The sequence below is a fragment of the Haliaeetus albicilla genome, chromosome 3, assembly GCF_947461875.1.
Source record: "Haliaeetus albicilla chromosome 3, bHalAlb1.1, whole genome shotgun sequence".
Lineage (NCBI taxonomy): Eukaryota > Metazoa > Chordata > Aves > Accipitriformes > Accipitridae > Haliaeetus > Haliaeetus albicilla.
This window is the reverse complement of record NC_091485.1, coordinates 22756754-22777163: the sequence shown is the minus strand read 5'-3', so window position 1 is coordinate 22777163 and position 20410 is coordinate 22756754. Positions and strand designations below refer to the sequence as shown.

At 37.9% G+C, this 20410-nt stretch overlaps 1 protein-coding gene across 7 annotated transcripts in view; it reads right to left on the bottom strand.

Annotated features, from left to right (window-relative positions):
- Window positions 1–20410, bottom strand: part of DLGAP1 (DLG associated protein 1) — a 440736-nt gene that overhangs the window by 117686 nt on the left and 302640 nt on the right. For 6 of the 7 annotated variants that reach the window (XM_069779082.1, XM_069779083.1, XM_069779084.1 and 3 more), the window contains one exon: window positions 12250–12464. In XM_069779082.1, the coding sequence (XP_069635183.1) occupies window positions 12250–12464 (215 nt within the window). Of the gene's footprint in view, window positions 1–12249; window positions 12465–18076; window positions 18201–20410 lie in introns of those variants that run through there. The other variant, XM_069779088.1, reaches the window with a different exon arrangement.

The following is a 20410-nucleotide window of genomic DNA, read 5'->3' as shown; positions in this document are numbered from 1 at the left end:
AGAGCAGGATGCCCTCCCAGTGGGTATTTCAGGCCTGTACTGGGGGCAGTGGGTAGCCCAGGGAGCAGGACAGGGGATTTACATTCATCTCAGATCTAACCTAGGTCAGATCTAACCTTCCCATTCTGGCTGGCTTCAGTGCTACCCATGATAGAAACACCGAGGGATTAATTGTGAAATATAAGATAGTACAATATAAACTGTAAGATTCAGCTCAGAAGCAAGCTGTTACCTGGTTGTGGCTACAAAAAAGACTAATTTTACTTTTCCTCTCCAGAAATATAAATATTCTATTCAGGAGAAGGGATTAGATTTTTAAAAAAATATTGATAATTGAAAATATTGTAAAACAGGCTTGCAAATAAACATCAAGAAGTTCTAAAATCAGTGTTTTAAGTATTAAATGTCCATTTTATTTCATCCTCTCCTTTAAAAATATTCCTTAAAAATAAAGATTCTTCCTCTATATATTATTTATTATTGTCTATTACATACATCGTTTAAAGGAGGTACATAAAACAAAACGCATAATCTGAAAGCATATTCAAAAGATGAAGAATCTCTGTGACATCAACATCAAACTACAGCCCTGTTTTTAAAGAGACAGCTGTTCAGGCAATTCATTGTTTGTATGAACTTCAAATGGATTATTTTGTTATTCTTTGGGCTGTTGCCCTTAAGGGAACTAGTTCCATTAAATAACAAGCTACCATTATACGGACATACTGATTCTGAGAACAGGGGAAGGAAATATAGTCACAACATGCAATTTCAACAGAAAAAAGAAGTCTTGTCAATCTTCTGCCAGAGGCAAAATGCTCAGGCAGATACTGCAGTCATCACAGAGATATAATGAATCTGATTAACTGGAGAAGGGACAATTAGAGCTGATAGGAGAGAGCCTCCTTGGCATTTACGCATGTTTGCACAGGGATCGGTGCGCAAGGGCTGCCTGACCACTGGTCAATGGCAAGGGCACCTTGGCTGCCAGGCTGCGGTCGTGGACCACTGCGGCAACTTCTGTCCGGAGAACTGGAGCAGGGAGCAAACCCAGTGGCCCAGGAAAGCACTCCAAAGATAGCTTGAAGTGTGACTGAGTGCAACTAACCACCACATGTATGGTGGCAGCAATGGAGCACCAAAATGAAGGAAGGCATAGCCATTTTCCAACACAAGCTGCATGCCTCCTGGGTGAGAAAAGGATGCAAAGAGAAGGATCCAGGAGTGCTAGCAACAGACCAGCTCTAGTCAGGACTAGAAACTGTGGGATAAAAGGGCTGTGAAATTCTCACAAGGATGATATTAGTAACAGGACTAGTGAAAAAGGTTAATTAAATCACCACTGATGAAAATCTTAGCAGGAGAGTGTGTTAGGGTCAGGGCTATAATAAATGAAAGCAGAATGGAATGCTACACACTCATTATTTTCAAAGGTGTGAAATCCATTAAAAAAGGAAATAAAATAAGCAGTGGGGAGGTAGAAATATAGAAATAGCTGACAGTCAACAGATCGTTCTGTCACTGTATGAAGGCATAGATGTGGTATTCTTCATGCAAATCTTGGCTCTTTTAATGGAGAAAGGATGCTTAGCTAAGTACTGAGAATTGTTACTTAGGAATATTAAGAAATCACTTAAAAAAAGAAAAAGAGAGAGAAAAGAAAAGAGAAAGGAACAGAAATAGTGACATAGTGCTGACATTCATTCCAGCTACTGTCAGTCTAACATCTTACTTGAATAAGGCATCATCCACTCCCTCTCAATTCAAATATGTTCATCACAGGTAAACAGCAATTAATTTGTGCCCTAAATCAAATGATCTCTAAGTAGGGGGCGGGAAAGTAATAGACAGAGAGTTACTGCTCTGCCAGAAATTACATTCTACCCAACAGTAAATGACTGAACAACTGCAGTGGCACAGCCTGACTCACCAGCATTTCAAACAAGCCTAAGCAACAAATCTCTGCCAAAGCCCTGTTGTCTCACAGCTCTTACAGCCACATGACTGAGATGAGTCCAACAGATGCTGCACCAGTCTGAAATCCATAGCTAGACATTTAGATTGGACCCTATTGACTAGACAGTGCCAATGTTTCTGAGATTTCTAACATCTTTGACTGCAACTTCATGAGGATTGTTGAATGACATGTTGGCTACATCCCACTAGAATAAGGAAAAAAGACCTTTTCAAAGTCAGAAATTGTGCCCCCCCCCCCCAATTCCAGCTTTTATAAATGCAATTTCTATCTCTACTACAAACATAAATATTATGAGATGAAATCACGACTCAGTCAATGTCGTCATTGACACCATTTCACCCAGAGTGGTTGTAAGCTTTCTGCATTATGTAAGTATCCTTGCTTTTGAGATTTATGCAAAGTTCAGAACAAAATTATTCCTCTAAATGTGATAAAAGCAAAGTAGCAGTTTTAAGTTCTGTAAAAGAAAGAATATAAGTAATAAATGAAGGATGAACCTTGTATTATTTTGCATTCTAGTACATTTGCCAATTTTTGTTATGCAGACAGTAATAAATGTTGATTATTACAAGAGAAAGTTTTAATAAATGTCTCTACTATGCCTATTTTGGTGTGATAAAGTAATAAATAGTAACTGTGAACATTTTTAGGACTAGCCCAAGGAGGACTACCTTCCAAAAGAAGTTTTTCAAGGTTTCCTTTCAAGTGTAGAGTAATGAAGGCTTAGCACAGATTTGCAATAGCAATTGTCAGATATAAACCAGGAGAGATTTATATACTAGTTGTGAAAGCTCCTGAGCTTGCCTTCAGCATGATACATCACTGTCACAGTGCAGAGCTGCACAGACACAACCCAAGCATGGCTGCCACCCGGACATCACTTAAATAAAGGGAAGGATTTGGGTGCTCTGGATGTGGCTGCTGGTATTTGGGGACGACAAAACCAGTTAGTGCTTTCTGTGGTCCCTGGGCTTGCTGCAGGGAAAGCTGCTGGGCAGCTGCGGTGCAGGCTGGTCAGGTAGCACAGCCGTTCTGGAGGGGAATGGGAAATTGCTGTGCAACTCAGCTACAGATGCAACCATAGAAATCTCTCACAGGAACTCAGTAGCTGCTGCAAAGGTGCTTTCAACAAAAATATTTTTTTCACACCAGCAAATAACACAAGCAGTGCTTATATGATAGTTCTCTGGCTTTGTGGTATACAATGAGTAAGAAAGCAGGCACAATGTAAGGAAGTTTTTTAAGGATTTTCCCCAATTTCTCATTTCCTGAAAAGATTTGTGACTTCATTAGGAGGAGAGGAGATTTTAAAATGTCAAGTCTCTTCAGATGAACTTTCATCCATGGGTGTCACTGGGAGCAGAGTGGTATCTGATGCTGCCCTACTTCAGTGCCTTGGCTGCCAGGGGCCACATGCTTTCTTTGCTGCCTCCTGCCCCTAACCTTCACCCCATACTGCACCCAAGCCAGCAGAGAATTAGTAAAGTAAGTTGAAAGTTACTCCATCTTAGCAGTAATACAAACACAAGAAAATAAAAGAAACAAATGACTGGGCATCAACATGACTTAGATATTAATAGTATCTTTTATTTGTAAGGGCAGAACAATTACTCACTCTTGTCGTCTTTCTCTCTCACCCTAACATGATGCAAATTAACAGAAGATCCCAAAGCATGTCTGCAGAAACAGTTTGCCTTGTAATTTCACATGAAAACTAAAGCAAAATACACTATTTTAACTTTTTCCACTTTTAATCTTAAAGGTCTTCAGCATTTCACAGGGAAGGAATATTGCACTTCTAGCTGATCAGAACAGAAAATTATTATGAATAATTAACTTAATTATTGTTGCCTGTTTGCTTGTCTTGTTATGTTGGACATTAAGGACTCCAGAGTGAATTTTGTGCAAACGCACATGTCTTTTTATGCCTGTGAATCTCTGCATGGCAAATTTAATACATCAGCTGAGCTCCCTTTAGCAAACTAAACCAGATAGTACAAGATCACATACAGAGAGTCAAGCATGGTATGGCTGGCAGCAGTCGGAACATAATTTCAAAATGCTAGCAATGAAATAACATTTAAAATACATGAAGGAATTACGTAGCACTGTTGTGGCTCGGTTATGTATATTTACTATTCAACAACAGGCCTTCAGGAATAATTTGTTCCTGATGAGAATTTTATTTTTGTATTTAAAGAGTAAGTTAAGAAAAGGAAGAACAGTGATAGTGGGTATATTCAATAGCCTGAGAAAGACAGATAGACAACCATAAAAGATAGGTCTGAAGAGGTCTTCTCAAGGTCATTTGGTCCCTCCTCCCACCCTAAAGCAGGATCAGCAATACCTAAATTTGTCCTGACAGACATTTTCTATCCTTTTCTTGAAAATGTCCAGTGAAGTGATTTCTCTTGGCAATCCACTCCTGCACTTAGCTATCATTATCATTAGGAAAATTTTCCTAACATATAGCTTGTGTATGTCCTTGCAGTCTAAGGTCGTATTTCTTCTCCTGTCCCCACTGGACATTATTAAGTTCCTTTCTGAGGCAACCTTGTAAGTAGGTGGGCAGATGTAGGGCTAAAAATAAATGAGACCAGTTTTGTACACAAACATGCAGATTGGCTGTGTAAAAACTATCCTGAAAGAGGTGGCTGCAACACACCTCTTGGTTCAGTGATTGTAATTGTGTTTCGTAAAGCAAGCCCTGGAAGTGCCCATTTGACCCATAAAGTACAGCGATAGGCCTTGCTTTTGAAAACAGACAATGGGATGGACTTGAATTCACCAAAATAATTTGCTCTGAAATGAATAAATGTTTACAGGATTTAACTCAGAGAAGCTAAAAAGTTGGAAGTCCTCACTTTCATCTGTAGCTCTGTCTAACATAAAGCTAAATCTTGTGTGAAGTTGAGCCAGATGACTAGATACAGGACAAGGATTTTCATTTCTGCAAGTAAGGCAATCACATAAATGAGGTTGCAGCTTTTTTTTAACAAATTATTGACTTCCAAAACTGTGCTCCAGTATTGCCAAAAGATCACACATTGACTAGCAAAGTTAAAGGCTTTTTTTTTTTTTGGCCAATGTTCATTCTTATGTAAATTAATTGTAACTGTTTCATTGCTTCATATTTCAGCAAGTAAAGGTAAAAGTACAAGTGAGGCAACAACTGTAGTATAGGTCACAGATTACAACCAAATTATGACTTTTCATCTTAGAGAAACAAGAAATAACAATATTTATACAAATGTGACAATACTGACGTAACAGGGCATATGGAGCTAGGTGTACATTGACACAAGGGTAAGTTTTATGATGGGATAAGCAATGTCTGCTAGCAGTGAGACTGCGATAGTTACGGCATCTCAGTTTCATTGCAAGATAAACTGGTGAGGATCATCACAGAAGTAGAGAGGAGGAGTGCCCATCCTGCCTATGTACTATTCAGTGAACTGTAGGAATGCCCCATCTCCACAGAGGCTTGTACAGTGAGATGAGTGGGTTCATTTCTGTGCTGTAAAGGCATACATACCTTTGTGTGAGGGGACACAAAGACCAGAAGGGAAGCTGCCATGTGGCACAAGCTTTCTCACATGCCCATCAGTGATATTAAGAATTAACTGACTGAATATGCTTTATATATCCATCAGTGGATAGTTGCTACTGCTCATTAAAAGCTCCAAGCTCTAAGTTCCTTCAATAAATCAATATCCTCTGCACCTTAAATATCATGTATTTAATATCATGTATTTAATTAAATATCATGTATTTAATGTCAACTGCCATAAGGAAACCACTGGCTCCAGAGGTATGCCCACCTACTACCTCAAAATAAATATATTTTTTATTGTCTTGCCTTTCAAATTTTCCTCTGACTTATAAATTATTCACTGAACTTAATAATACCTGACACATGAGCCTGAAAAGTGAGAAACCTGCCAAGAGCTTCTCCCTAGCTTTCAGATGGAAGAGAGAAGGGATTGCAATAATATGAACAAAAGGCTAAGTAATAGATCATGCATGAGAGACTGTGGGCTGGGAAAGTTACTACCTAGGCCAACAATAGCTCCATAATACTATTCCTTCAGCTGCATGCCCAAAGCTCATGGAGATGCTCCAGTCTCTTTTGTGGGAAATCCAAAAAACTCCCCCTTCAAGCAAACAAACAAAACACACCTCAAGGAAAATGGAAACAATTCTTTCACTAGTTAAAGGTTTGATGAAAATAAAAGAGACTGCAACATGAAACAATGAAACACACTGTAAAACATACTGTAAAACACTAATAAAAGATTAATCAGACTTATTCCTGTTGTACTAATTAGGAAACTCATTGTTCCCTAATTGGAAGTCACTCAACAAGAAAGAAAATTAACAAGCTTCCCTGCGTGTGTCTAAAAATATTCACCATAAGGAAGATGTGGTATTGCATCACCTCATATTTTCCCTCTCCCTTCCCCCTATCTGTGATCTCAGCCAGTGAAGTTAATGGGACATTTTCATTAATTCTAGCAGAATGAGGACACCACCTCCATTTAAAAAAAAGTATGCTTTTGTTTATATGGCACCTTTTTCTGGACAATATTTTGGGACATGTTATCATAACATAGAATAACATAGAAACACCTTAAAGTAAATAGGACCTTATTCCTAAGAACAAGATGGCATATGTGCTACACTGTATGATGAAGTGCAGTGTAAGGACATCAGCTTCAGCTTGCTCAAATGCCAGAACAGCCTAGCCAGTGTGTCAGGCTACAATTATCTTTACATCCCTTACCATTTCCCTCAGTATGGACACTTCCCAAGAGCAGCATTTTAGAAAAGCTGAGAAAGTGTGAGAACCATCTCCAGAGTTTATATTGTTCCATAGTTTTCTGAGAGCTCCATATTTCAGTTTGAGAAATCATGAAGATATCTACATACACAAACACGTGTTGCATCACTATAGGAACATGAAAGCTGTAATGACCTCCAGCATCATTTTAACAACATCCTTGCCATGTGACATTTAATTTGCTGTCTTTAGTGTAACAAGCTTTTGGAACTTTGCTCATCCTTTCATTCACATCAGTGCTAGCATCATGTTTGAAAGCAGACATCATGCAATTTCACCATTAATTCACTCAGTGCACATGATGCACTTTACCTTCCCATCAGTCTATATGAATGTGCCCATGTGTGCATATCACCTTCTTCCTGATCACCACAAATTATCACTCTACAAAACTGTTTGAGAGCTTTGCAGATTATAAAACTATTTTGATCATAATTTCTTTGACTTTTACAAGGATCAGAGGATATTCTAAATGAAATATCTTATACTATGTAACAATGGGGTGGTTGGATTTTTTTTGCAAGACATCCTAGCAGAGGTGGTCCTGCAACTCTGTCAAGATTTGATTTGTAATATTGGTTGACCCTAGCTTGAAGGCTTGTCCTCCAGGAACTGACCTGACCAATTCTCAGACAGGTGATGAAAAGTTGGAATTCAGGATGTATAAATCAGATCTACCTCTTTCTTCTGCTTTTGTCACTGTTACTAAGTTTGCTACCAGATTCTGCCTCTTAATTGAGCTTGATTGTTTACTGTGATTTTATAGAATATTATGAAAAACGGCACAGGGGTTTTCAAAACAATTTTATCTTCAGATTCCCATAAACATACAAGTAGAAAGTACTTAATGCTGTTGTATTAGCACATAAAAAATATAAGCCTGGCTGTACACAAATAACATCCACATATTTTGAGATATTATTTTTTGAATGTCTCTGATAAACTTTAAAGTTAGGATTTGGTTGGTTTATTCTAAGGATCACTCATCTATGCAGTAAATCACAGGAAGAGATGCAGCTATGATGGAAGTTACACAGATGAATTCTTTACCATGGGATAAAAAGGAGAAAAGCCTAATGCTTTTTGCTTATATGCTCCCATACTCTTTTCATCATCAGTGGTGTAACTTGGTGCCCATTAAAAAGTGTTTGTGGTATTTATTATTGTGTTTCTCCAAGCCACGGCTGACTGGAAAAACATGACGTGTCTATTAAAAAACCTTAAAAACAAAGATTTGTTAAGATAAAACTAATTTCTGTTCTTCCTTTGCTCCTTTTTATACAAGTTCTACAAATGCAACTCCAAAGTATCGAGATCATTGAAATTGTCAATATGGTGGCGATCAGAGAGTACAACTTGTCTCAGAAAAAAGTTTGTATGATCAAATATGAGTTCAAAGGAACAATTCTGCAACCATATAAAACTCAAAATCCTTGTAAAATGTCCACAAATGGATTACCATTAAGTGCTGTAATATTTTAGAAAAAATTTAAAAAAAAGTGAAGAAGACTCAAGTGGCTGCAGTCCCCACAGTAGCAGCAATATTGAGTTATGAAGCAGAATGTGAACCCATGTTTTAAGCAGTGAGTGTGCTTGCGGTGGAAAAGAGGAGAGGAGCAGAATGAAGTAGAAAAACTATCGTAACATGATCCATCTGTTAGACCTCTTGTCCACAACAGAGTTTTCCAGTCCCTTCCATATTCCTCATCTTTTAGGCTGGGAAAGTGCTGCCATCAGGTTATACTGTGTGCTGACTCACCAGCTACTTTGCCCATTCTTCTTCAAGAGATCGTAAGAGATGGCTGCAGATCTTTCTCTGCCTTATCCAGCTACGGATCTTCATAAAGTTTGCTGGAACTTCATACCTTTCAGACTTCAGTCTCTCTAGAAAACTTGCTTAAAGTTGGCCAGTGGTTTCAAAAGTTACTGGGAGATGGAGGTGACAGGTTGGCATGTGGACAGACAATGTAATTGCATACTTTTTTTTCAACGAAAACCAGGCTAAACATAACCAAGGTACATATAGCTAGTGAAGGAGTATGTCCTGAATAAAGCTTAGCTCTAACAGAAACATCAGTGATCTGTTGCCTGCACCTTCTGTAGAAGTGAGCTAACCAGTGCATTTTCTATCTGCTTACAAGTGCAAGATAAACTTTTGCCACTTTTAGGGAATAGGCAAGAAAATGACACTTTTTTTTTTCAGGTGGATCAGTTCATCTAGGCTGTGAAAGGTTAAACACCAAGAGGATACTGCCAGCAAAGACAGGGAAAAAGCTGCTTACTTCCTGGTAGTATGAGAGTACAGCAGCGAGGGTGTGCATTTCAAGATCACAGCAAGCTGTGCTTTATTCAGAATGGTACCATAGCATTTGACACATGTGCTGTAACCACATGGAAACCATGGCATGGGAGGAATATTGTAGGAGGGAGATTGTAAGGTATAGCAAAAAAAAACCCTCACTGAAACCAGGAAAATAAATTTGTATTACGTAAAGGAGGTATGACACAGTTGTGCTGTTCAAAAGTTATTCCTTATATAAAAAGAAACATTGGCAATAATGAAAATCCTTTCTTAGAAGAGTAGGTGCATGAGCAATGGTAGGTAGGTAGGTGGGAGGAACAGCGTGGGTTGTGAGACCAATATTAGACTTTAAGTACTCAGAGAGGAAAAGTCCCACAAGATGAAAATTCCCCTCAAAAACAACAGTGAAAGCAAAAAGCAAAATGTTTTTAAGTTGTTTGCGCTGACAAAGATGAACTGTGAAGCCAACTAGAGACTGCATACAGAAAACAGAGAAAGAGCAGCAGAAAGAAGTGCAGAAGATCCCTGACAATTACCACTGTAGACATACTGCTTTCACAAGGTGCCTTGTTCTTCACTGACAGAAAAAAACATAATTAAAGGAGTGAAATACCACTCAGCTTTAAGGTGTAAATAATGTCCTGCAAGGTCAGCTAAAAAGTCCACTAGTGTCAGTAAAAGGCTGCCTGCTGACTAGAGTGGCTTTTGGCTCATTTCCCTAAAGCTCTTATTCAGGTGCAAATTGAACTCAAGTCAACAGTAAGCCAAGGAAATAACTTGTTATCACACATTACACAATTCCTTGATGACCTATATTTAGTGAGTTAGGGGCCCTAATTTAGTCTCTGGCTGACATGCCAGCAAAACTCTATCACAACTCTCAGAGTAATCAGGGTAGCCCTGGGATGAACAAGCAATGTCATGGTCAAGGTCAAGTCATGCTACTAAGAAAGTATGAAGAAGTCTGCAAAAAAGACCTAGCTTAACAGCAGACTTCAATTCCCAGAGCAAGCACTTGGCTAGTTCTCACAACCCCTCCTGTGTCCCCCCCCCCCCCCCCCCCTCAAATTATCATGTTCAGCAGAAAGGAATAAAAGCAATACATAATTATGTACTACACGATCTGTCTCTGAAAGGGGAAAGGTTTCCCAGGAAGAGATATTTCTATAAAGTATCATCACAGATTAAAAGAAATAATCCTACTTCATACCAATTTATGCTGAAAAGTCATTGAAAAAGAAAAGTTATTTCATATTTTGTCCTCTTCTTTGTTCTACTAACATTTACCATTTTTCCCTTCCTTCTTCTACCCTGTGATTTATACCCTATTTCTGCATAGCTCCTAAACTTACATGATTTTTACAGAATGCAGCTTAAAATTAAGCACATTCCTAAAAGTTTTCCCAAATAGGAAGGGATTAAAAGACATATGTGAAATGAAGTATTCGTACAAGCACTTTGCTGAATTACAGTGACTTCAAAGCTAAACCCAAAAGCTTCTGCTGCCTAGCCCCTCTGATCTAACATCCTCTGTGGCTGAACAGGGACATGCAGGACTTTTTGTTTTTAATAATTCCATATTCTTTTGCAAATCTCATATCTACGGAGAACAGAAATGACCAAGAGCAAATACATTCACTGATGCATTTTACTTCACATACATATTATGGAACTATGGAACGTATGTTTCTAAAGTCTCAAAAAGAATTAAGCTCCATGCCTGATACTGTGTCCATGCGTAAAGCATGGCTTTATGGAGTTTGTGGTCGTACCCAACATTGATGTTCACCTTGCAGAGGTTGCAATAACTGAGTTTTGGCTCAGGAAAGGATGTGGTAAAGTCTGCTGGATGATGAGAGAAATCACTGGATCCCTTGAGCAAGCGCCAACTAGCTTATGAAAATCCCTGCAGAAAATGAGACTGCTTTCTCCTTTGGACACTAATGGAAAGACAGAGCAGAAGCAATTCCTGGCTCCCCCTGAGACAAAGTCAGTCAGGCTGCTATGGGGAGCTGCAATAAGCATGTTTTTTTCTTCTGGTCTATTCATCACTGATGTCAAGAGCATGACATTCTTAACAAGGATCAAACACTTTTCTCTAAAATCTATTTCTCAGATAAGGTCTCTGGGAAAAAAAATGGGGTAGAGGAGGACAAGGAAGGAGAGGAAATTAATGAGGGAAATGCAGGAGTCTTTTGTCACTAATCACAGATACTAGAAGAGATACAGCTCTTTTTTTTTCCATTTTAAAGCTACAGCCTTAGGGAAGTTTTATACTAAAATTAGGTTATTTTTGGTTCAGTGAACTATGATTCACTATTATAGCTATGAATTTTGCAGAAGACAGACAGAAACAGTTGTTGATTTAAATCCACACTATTTTCTTTTATGGATACAATTTATTTTCTTGCTTTAGGGGACTTCTCAATTTTAGAATAATTTAAAATAAAACACTAATACAAAAATTGTCCATTTGTGCAATTTTCATAAGAATTTGGGTGGCTCTTTTAAAAGGCCCAAATAAAAGAAAAACACAAAGTGACATTAAAACCCATAAATTCATCATTCTTCTTGAGTAAAGCTTTCATAATCAATTAAAAAAAAATTCAGTTTTGGCTATATTTCTCCAAAAAATACAGTGCAATTCTGAGTGAACTAAAGAGAGGAAACCATGGATTTGTCTAATTTCAGACAGTCATTTTCTTTTGAATTAAATGTCAGATGCTCCCTGATGAGTTGCAAAGACTAGCTTAGGGCTGATTTCACATGTTGAGTATGTATAAATATACAATTATGCAAAGCTTTCACAGGCCAAAGCTGTAATTCAGCCAAGTATTTAAAGAACAGACCTATTGTACATACCTGAATACTCACTTAACACTAGCAGGTTGAAATACTTTGCAAATTCAAAGCGCAGGTAGTAGGGTCCCTTTTCAGAATAACATTGAAATAAATTTTCCAAATCGACCCTTGTTCAGAAAAAACCCAATGAAAATAAGCATGACTGAACACACTTGTTTAAATACTTCCCTTCACTGGTACCTAGAAGTAAAGAGTAAAAACAAACAGGAACAGAAACTGTATGTCTTAATGGTGAGGTCTATATGATATAGGAAAACACGGACTTACTTGAGGGTGGTGAGCTCTGTAAGGGATGGCTGGGTGGCCTTGAGATAGCTCTCTCTCCGTGCAGCAATCTTTGGAGATGGCTTTGGACTTGTGTCTGAGTCTCCACTGTCATCATCCCCCATGGCTTTGATGTAACTGCCACTACGCATTCGTCGGCAGGGAATCTCATCATCTTTCCCTCGTGGAGTGTATCCAGTCCATTCATCTTGAGGAACCTGAAGTGATAAACACAATTCTCTTATTAGTGCACTCTTCCCTGATGTAATTGCACAGCAAGATTTGACTGTGCTAAGCCACAACAGAGCTGTAACAAAAATTCTCATTGCCAAGGGACCATCCTCAATCCCATTTGACCATGGGTTGCTGTTTGCAGTGGAGGCCCACTTCTCCCCCTGAATAGTCACAAGCACCTCTGGAGTTGTATGTTATTTTCCACTACTTATCTGGAAAGTTTCTAGCAAACATGCTGACATAGGAGCCTCAGTTAGGTTTAATACTAGGCTGGAAAGATCTGGGTTTTTTTGGTTGTTTTAATTCAAAGCATTTACGAACCACATCAGGGTATTTTTGGTTCAGCTTAACATATTGAATACCTTTGGGGAGGCACAAAAGATGAAATGCGAATCTCTATATCAATCTTTTCAGAAAGAGTGTGCATAGCTATGCTTACCAGGATGATTTTGGTTCAAGATACATTTCAAATTAGTGGAGCTATGTACTAATCATCACAAAAGTAGGTCTGCAAGTGTGAAATTATACTACTATTGCTTCTACAGCATCATTAGTGTGACTGAACACCTGCCAGCTTGCAGGGATCCTCCTTTTGAATTATGTTAGTCTGAGTGTCTGAGTCATACAACTTCTTTATTCCCTTTTTCTTCTTATTGATGTGCGTTATTTATCTTGATCTGAAGTAAGTGCTGTCCGTTCTTTGCATTGGAAATCTGGAAGGCTGGGAATGTGCATTCATGAGATTTTGGGACATAGCAAAGGACAGTCCACGAGCATGGTGCTCTTGCCCACGCATCCTCTCCCTTCCTCTGCTCCTGGGGCTTCTGAGCAGTGTAAACCAACATCCTTCTCTTTCCTGTAACAGCGGAAACAACATGAAGTGGAGCAGGGTCCTTGAAGGAGTTGTCCTGAAGTTATTTTGCAGAAACCCCATTTTTATAGTAAAGGTGAAACTCCAAAAGGGCTTTTTAGTAAAGCGTATTTTGTGTTAGATTTAAATAAAACTAGTTGTGAATTTTTAGTTTGCTACTTTTCTGATTAGTCTTAGTGAATCAACTCTATAAAGCAAACTATAGCTACAATGCTCAGAAACACAAGCCATATTAAACAAGGAGTCTCAAATCTGGGTTGCTAAAATTTGGCCTGCAGCTTAAGAATACTAGCATCTACCAGGATAATCACCAAGTGTCTCTTTTCTATGGAAAGTTTGTTCTTCAGCAACATTTACCTTCTGCAGAGTATCTTGTGTATCCTTTGCTTCCCAAACTTCAGCAAGAGCATTTACAAGCCGGCTTGTTTAGACAACCAAAACTGAAACACTGCACTGTTTGCTAACAGATTAGCTGTTGATGCCCACTGCAAACATAAGCCTAAGTCCAGAGGCTGTAAGGCCTTTCAAATGTTACTATCACTGTAGGTCAAATTTTTATGGCATTTTATCAATCTATGCTGTTATAAACTGCTATCCAAAAACCACTGTGCTGTACAAAGGAACAAAGATATTTAACAGGCCTAAGCATTCATGGGCTTATTACTAATTATAATTAATTAACCAAACTATTCATAAGCCATGTCATTGCTTTGTTTCCTGCTGATTCCAAACCCAAGACCTTGACAACTTTGTTCCTTCATTGACTCTTATTTTCCTGCTACTGACATAATGATTTAGGGCCTTCCTTGAACTTCCAGGCTTTTAAAGTAAAAAAAGTGCCTTTTTAAAGTAAATTTCCATGTTTTCTTTAAATATCCTTTAGTTAATGACTCTGGTAACTCTACTTCTGTGAAACATTTAAATTCTTATCTTCCAGCAGCACACAAAGTTTGTAAGTTTGTTGCCATTTTCTTTTTGTTTTCCTGTCTTTTTTTTTTTTTTTTTTTTTTTTAATTTGCCTGGGCTTCAAGAATATAAGTTCCTTAAGGCAGGAATATATTTCAAAGTACAATTTTCTTATTGAACAATGGCATGCAGAGTTGTGTATCTATAGGAAGCAGTTGAATAAATACACTTAAAACCACTTAAAATATTCTTCTCGAAGAGGGTAAGACTCTAAGAATTGCAGTATTACAGACTGAGAGTACCAAGTACTAAGAGAACCCACTGGAGGAACAGGATTGAATATACAGCTCTGATATGTTTCCACGTAACAAAAAAAAAAATAAAAAAAAAATTCAATTTTGTGGCTTCTAAGTTTATGCCTAAACCCCAGATTTGGAAAGTTGATGCTTTCCCGGTGTATATATGTTTGTAAAGTGCAAATGAAGGTAATACTTGGTAGTGGGTTTGATTCTGATTTTTGACATACAAGAGTATGGAGCATTTTACACTCCTCCTCCAGCCACTTATGACAGACAGAGGGTAATATTTTTTTCAGGTATTATTCTTGCATTGGTTCTAGGCCTATAGCATCATCAAACAGCAAAAATACAATCTATATTCATACCGCCCCACACATACATTTTGGAACCTACAGTTCCTGCCTGTCAACTGTAAAACCTTGACTTTTCAAGTCTGTCATGTACAAAAAAGAAGTTAACACAGGTTTAGTAAAATCAAGCTCTGCTGACATTTTGATGACATGCTCGGACTTCAGTCAGAAGTTTAAAACCTGTAATAGCGTATTTCTGATCAGTTTTCAGGCAGATATTAGATGTCTAAGTCAGAGTATGTAGAAAATCTGTGAATTCTCAGAGGACGTGCACTTTAATCTGATTAATATTTTATTCACTATGCTTTAGTTAAAGATCTTGGCTTTTTTCATTAAAAGAAGTTAGTGAATTAATCTTTAATGCACTAAATAAAATATATTAATATAATGTTAAGGTTGGTGTCTTTAACTGAGAAAAAGTCAGTGGAGTTAAAGTTACAATGCTCATACAGCTCCCATAATTCAGGCAAGCTGAACACTTGTAGTTTTATTAAATAATAGACATACTGTTAAAATTAATGCTGTAGTTTATAGGTGCAATACAAGTGATGAGATATAGTTGCTGTGGGCACCATAACTCTGAAATTCTTGAGTTCTATTATCAATAACCCCATACATAAGTACAATACCTTTTAGCCCAAAGTTTCTCAAAATTATTTAGATACGATAGGCTAACTTTTGAAAGCTGGTTGCAATGAATTTACCACAGAACTTCCTATTTACACATGCAAACACTGTATACCATGATGGCCTTTGAATGCCTGGCTCTAGCGCCACAGTTTGTATGATGTGATCAGGAGGAAGTTTCCAGTTTGAGCTGTGCTTACTCAGTGAAGTGAGCAACCACTGAAGTACAGCATGCTACCTTTTTAGTAGCTCTTCCACCTTTTGAACACTCTAGTTGCAGAAAAAGAAAGCTGAGCTATTAACATAGAGACCAGGGCACACCAGTCTCAGGGAGTGCCACAAACCCACTGGCTGGTTTGTGTACTGAGTTACTTGCATGTGCAAAACCAAAGGAAATAATACAAATGCAATCCAAGTGCCATTACCACGTTATGGGTGTAAGGGTAAACCCTGTATATGCCAAAGAGAAAAGGTTGGCTATGGTTAGGAAAAACATCCAGATCTAGAGAACAGTCTAAAATACCAACCCAGATATGCTTCTAATTTGAGTTAACACATTGAGGAAGTTAGAGTGTTTGTACAAACTAACTTGCCTGCCTAGACAAAGCTGCAGTAGAAGAATGTAATGGCTATTTGATTAAAAAGCTACTTTAGTTAAATAGTTTGCCCAGTTTTCTTGCAGATATTTAAGGCTGAGTGTTTTTTTGTTGTTGTGATTTTTTTGTTTGTGTTTTTTTTTTCTTTTTTTTTTTTTTTCTTTTCAGTAAGGTTTCAGTATTTAAGAGAATATTAGGGAAAGAAATTTGGGTCCAGTTCACCTTTATCTTGTTTCAGTTTCACAAGAATTAGAAACCCTGATTTCAAAGGCTGGAGTAGGAGAAAACAGTAAGACATTGTGTAACTGGTAGAGAGCACTTGCAGGGTAAAGAAATGCTTTAGAAGTAGTAGATTTTTGCTTTGGCTATTAACAGTTGTAATACTTTTTATGAAAGGATCTCAGAGCACTGTCTGTGTATAACTTGAGTAGTACAAACAACCCTTAAAGCTCAGCATTTCCTTTCATTGTACCTATTTTGCTGTTTAGAAAATACAGGCAGATAAAATAATGTCAACATTTTAATACTTCTGTGCCTGTAGTCAAATACCTCAAGCAATACCTGCTAAAAGAAGTGACCTGATTTTCAGAGTGCTTTCTTTGGTGCCTAGAAGGAATGGCTGTAACAGCTTCTAGCAAACAATGCAATTTACTGTCACAGTAAAGTGTTTCATATCATGGGAAAAAAGTAAAACATAAAGCCCTCTCAAAACTACAAATTGCAAAAATAAAATTGATCAGATTATTTCATGCATTCTGTTTCTGTACATATGGTACTAAACATTCTGTACTGTGTTTCCTTCTGTTGATCTGGAAAGATGCTGGGAAAAGTGTCTATGTGAACCTCCAGCTCTTTTATTTTTTCAGTCAGGTGGTCTGCACAAATTTTCCCACAGGCTCTTACTTTGGATGGCCAATATTATGTCTTGCAAGGTCACATACCACACTGCATGCAAGTACATATGCATGGTATCTGCTGCCTTAGAGGATTAATGGCATTAGGATTAACATACCTGAGATAAAGATGTTTCATGCTTTTAAGAAAATCATTATCCAATTACCTTGGCAATACCATTTTTTTCAGTATCAGAGTATCAAGCAGGAACATCATTTGCATGACTGTTTTTACTCTCATGAAAAAGGGGGAGAGCTAAACTCAGATCTAACAATGAAAATCCTTGTTTTTATTAAAATAGAACTGCTATTATTCACACTATTAAAGTTATAGAGATCCTGGAAACATTTCATTCTGCAAATGATCTTTAAAATCATGTACAATTCCTTCTTTACAAGCCTAAAAATCAAGAGTGCATTTAACTTATACAAAAAGCGCAGAAAAACAGAACACTTTTATTACTTGAAAATACGTAGAAAATATTCAGCAAAGGCCTCTGAGCCAGGAAACTTACTGAAACTGAAGACTTGGGCATACACCTAGAAATAAAATGTTTGTTAGAAGTATGAAAGCTAAGCCTGACTATAGTTTCTTTCTTCTGATTAAAAGGCAGATATCAGATTCTTTTGTAAACAGAACAGATTATACAGATAAATACTGACACCACCCAACATCTTACCTGGATCCAGCTTCATTTAGTGTATAGATTACATGTCCTGATCTTTAACTAAATTTATGTTGCTCTGGAAGTGTTCAAACTTCGACATTAGCCAGGCTGGACTGACTGGTCAATTCCTTTAATGCGTTTTTTGATATAAAGGAACTGGATTTTTCTAATAGATACTCTAGGTCCCCAAGTAAAGAAACTAAGCAAACAGGTATACTGGCCCCCCAGTTTTCAAACATTAATTTCAAAAGCTCACACATAATGTATGCGAAATAAACCCAGAACGTAAGATCAAAGGTAAAAAACCATTTTTTATTCAATTTCTAAACAATAAAATTAGAATATCTAATTTCCTTCTTTTTTGCTCAAAATTGTTATTAACTTACCTTGCTGGATGAAATAGCAAACAGACTGTCTCTATAGCAAATTAAGTTCATTATTGATCTCTAGTTTGATTTGGTTTAGTGCAGCTGAAATCATTGAAGCTTCTCCCTGTGCTTTGCCAAAGCAATGTGGATGACTGTAGAAGTAAACACAAGGACTGGAAGGAGTGGCTAACCATCGCTCACAGCAGTAGACTTGTAACTCTAGCTTTCTATTAGTATGCAAATACTTACTGAAATGAAATCACACAACTGAAGAACAATGCTTAATGACTGCTCACTGCAGATTTTCAAACCCATGCAATTTGGTTTTCTTAGCCATTATTATGCCTCTTCTGCCTGCTATTAAGGAAGTTTCAATTGCCATCTTCCACTTACTAAGCCTATTCCTAGCACTTATGAATATTGAATTAATCAGACCAATAAAGATGAGTAGCATTTCATTCTATCAATGTGCATGTGTTAAGAATCATTGGAGTACGCTAAAAAAAAGGAAGCCTTAGAAAGCTTAAAGAACAATATATGTTTAATAAGCCTCAAGAGTTTTCAAAAAGGCAGATATGAAGGTTGCTTCTATTTAGGACAAACTTCATATGCTCAGTATCTACAGCAACACTTGCTTTAGCTTGTACTATTTCACCAATCAGGTTCTACTATAAATTCATTTAATTTAGCTGACTTATCTCCATATTTTACATGAAGAGCATTAACAGCCAAGACAAAGACCCTGTCCAAGATAGAACATTACTTCCTCAATCCTAAGTTCCCACACCTTGCATCAAACCTGAACAAGCAATGTGAAGAATTGCAATCTTCCTTCACATAACAGTACTTTGCAGTCTTCTAAAACAGTATGAATCCTCACAGAGTAAGTCAATAGACAAAATTCTTCAAGCACCACTCCAGTTTATCATTTTCATTCATCAAAAGGTGCCTTGACCACTAGCTTGTCAATCTGATTCACATCCTGTTTTATGAAGAGGAATGTGGGTCTCCTCCACAAAACAACCACATCTTGATTCCAGATCAATTTTCTCCTCCTGCTTTACGCATAAAAAATCCAACCAACCGTGAAGAGGGCCACGTGGATACAGTGACTTGAGCCAAGAGCCTTCTATGTTTGCCACCCCCAAACACATTCTGCAGAAAGGAAGCCAAACAGCAAGTACCACATCTGTTAGCTGAAGGAAACATAACTGAAGGTCATATAGCAGGACTCTTGGCCAGGACCTCAGACTAAAACTGCTTCAGTGATACTCATGCATGATACTCTCTCTGTGGCAGAGGGCAGACATTCATTCTCATCTTTCTCAATACCCTTGAAGCTTTCAGTGCAGTTGACTATAATGAGATATGGCTCCTTGCCCAAGTAAGGATGACAGGATGGCTGTTAACATGAATACCAATCCTTGAAAGGGCACTTTCAGTGACTAGCAGTGGAGAAATGTTCTTTCACTTCTAGATACCTTCTTTTGGAGTGAATCAGTTCTCTCCCTAATCATCACTTCAGCACCTGCATACAGTGACTAGTTGGCATCAGATGCCAATACTGTTAAATGAGATGTCATTTTCCCTTTCTTTCACTACATATGACCACAAGCCCACCATCAAGAAGCCAGCAGGCAACTGGCTTGTGGATGGAGAACACGTAGCTGAATCTGTATCCTTGGAAGAAAACAGATGTGGTGGGGAGAGCATTCTGAGAAACAACCCTTATGCTGTTTCTGTTGGCTGACTGTAACTGGATAATATCTGGTGCTTTGCTAATGTAGTGCTCTCACAGGCAGCAGGTGTAAGTAATGCAGTTAAGCCACCATCTCCAGCTGGCTATTAGCTTCTGCCACATTTTAATGTACAGTGGACAGACTTCACCGAAACTTCCACAATGCTTTCTTTTGGATTACATCAATGAAATATACCTGCATAAGAAGCTTTCACTCGGATCCAAGGAAACTTTCCCAGTTTTAGAACATCAGCGTGTCTTCTCAGCGACTCCAAAGTGTCACCTCTGCCCTATATTAGTGTCCTATTGGATATCAAATCAAGGTCATGGTCTTGACTCTCATCTGCTGGGAACTGAATTGCTAGAGACCAGGAAATCTCAAAGATTTCCTAACAAACTGATTAGCAGGCTGGGGTTATGTCAGTAAAGCAAAATAAGACACAAACTTATTTGCATAAAAGACTCTTGGAGACAATCCAAAGACCGTCTCTGGAAGCCCTGGCCCATCAGAACTGTCCCAGTGCCTTATCCAACTGCATCGCACATTGCTTAGCCTTTGGTGAGAGAAACATATTTATCAGAAGTCCAAACAAGACAGTCTATTGCACAGGCTC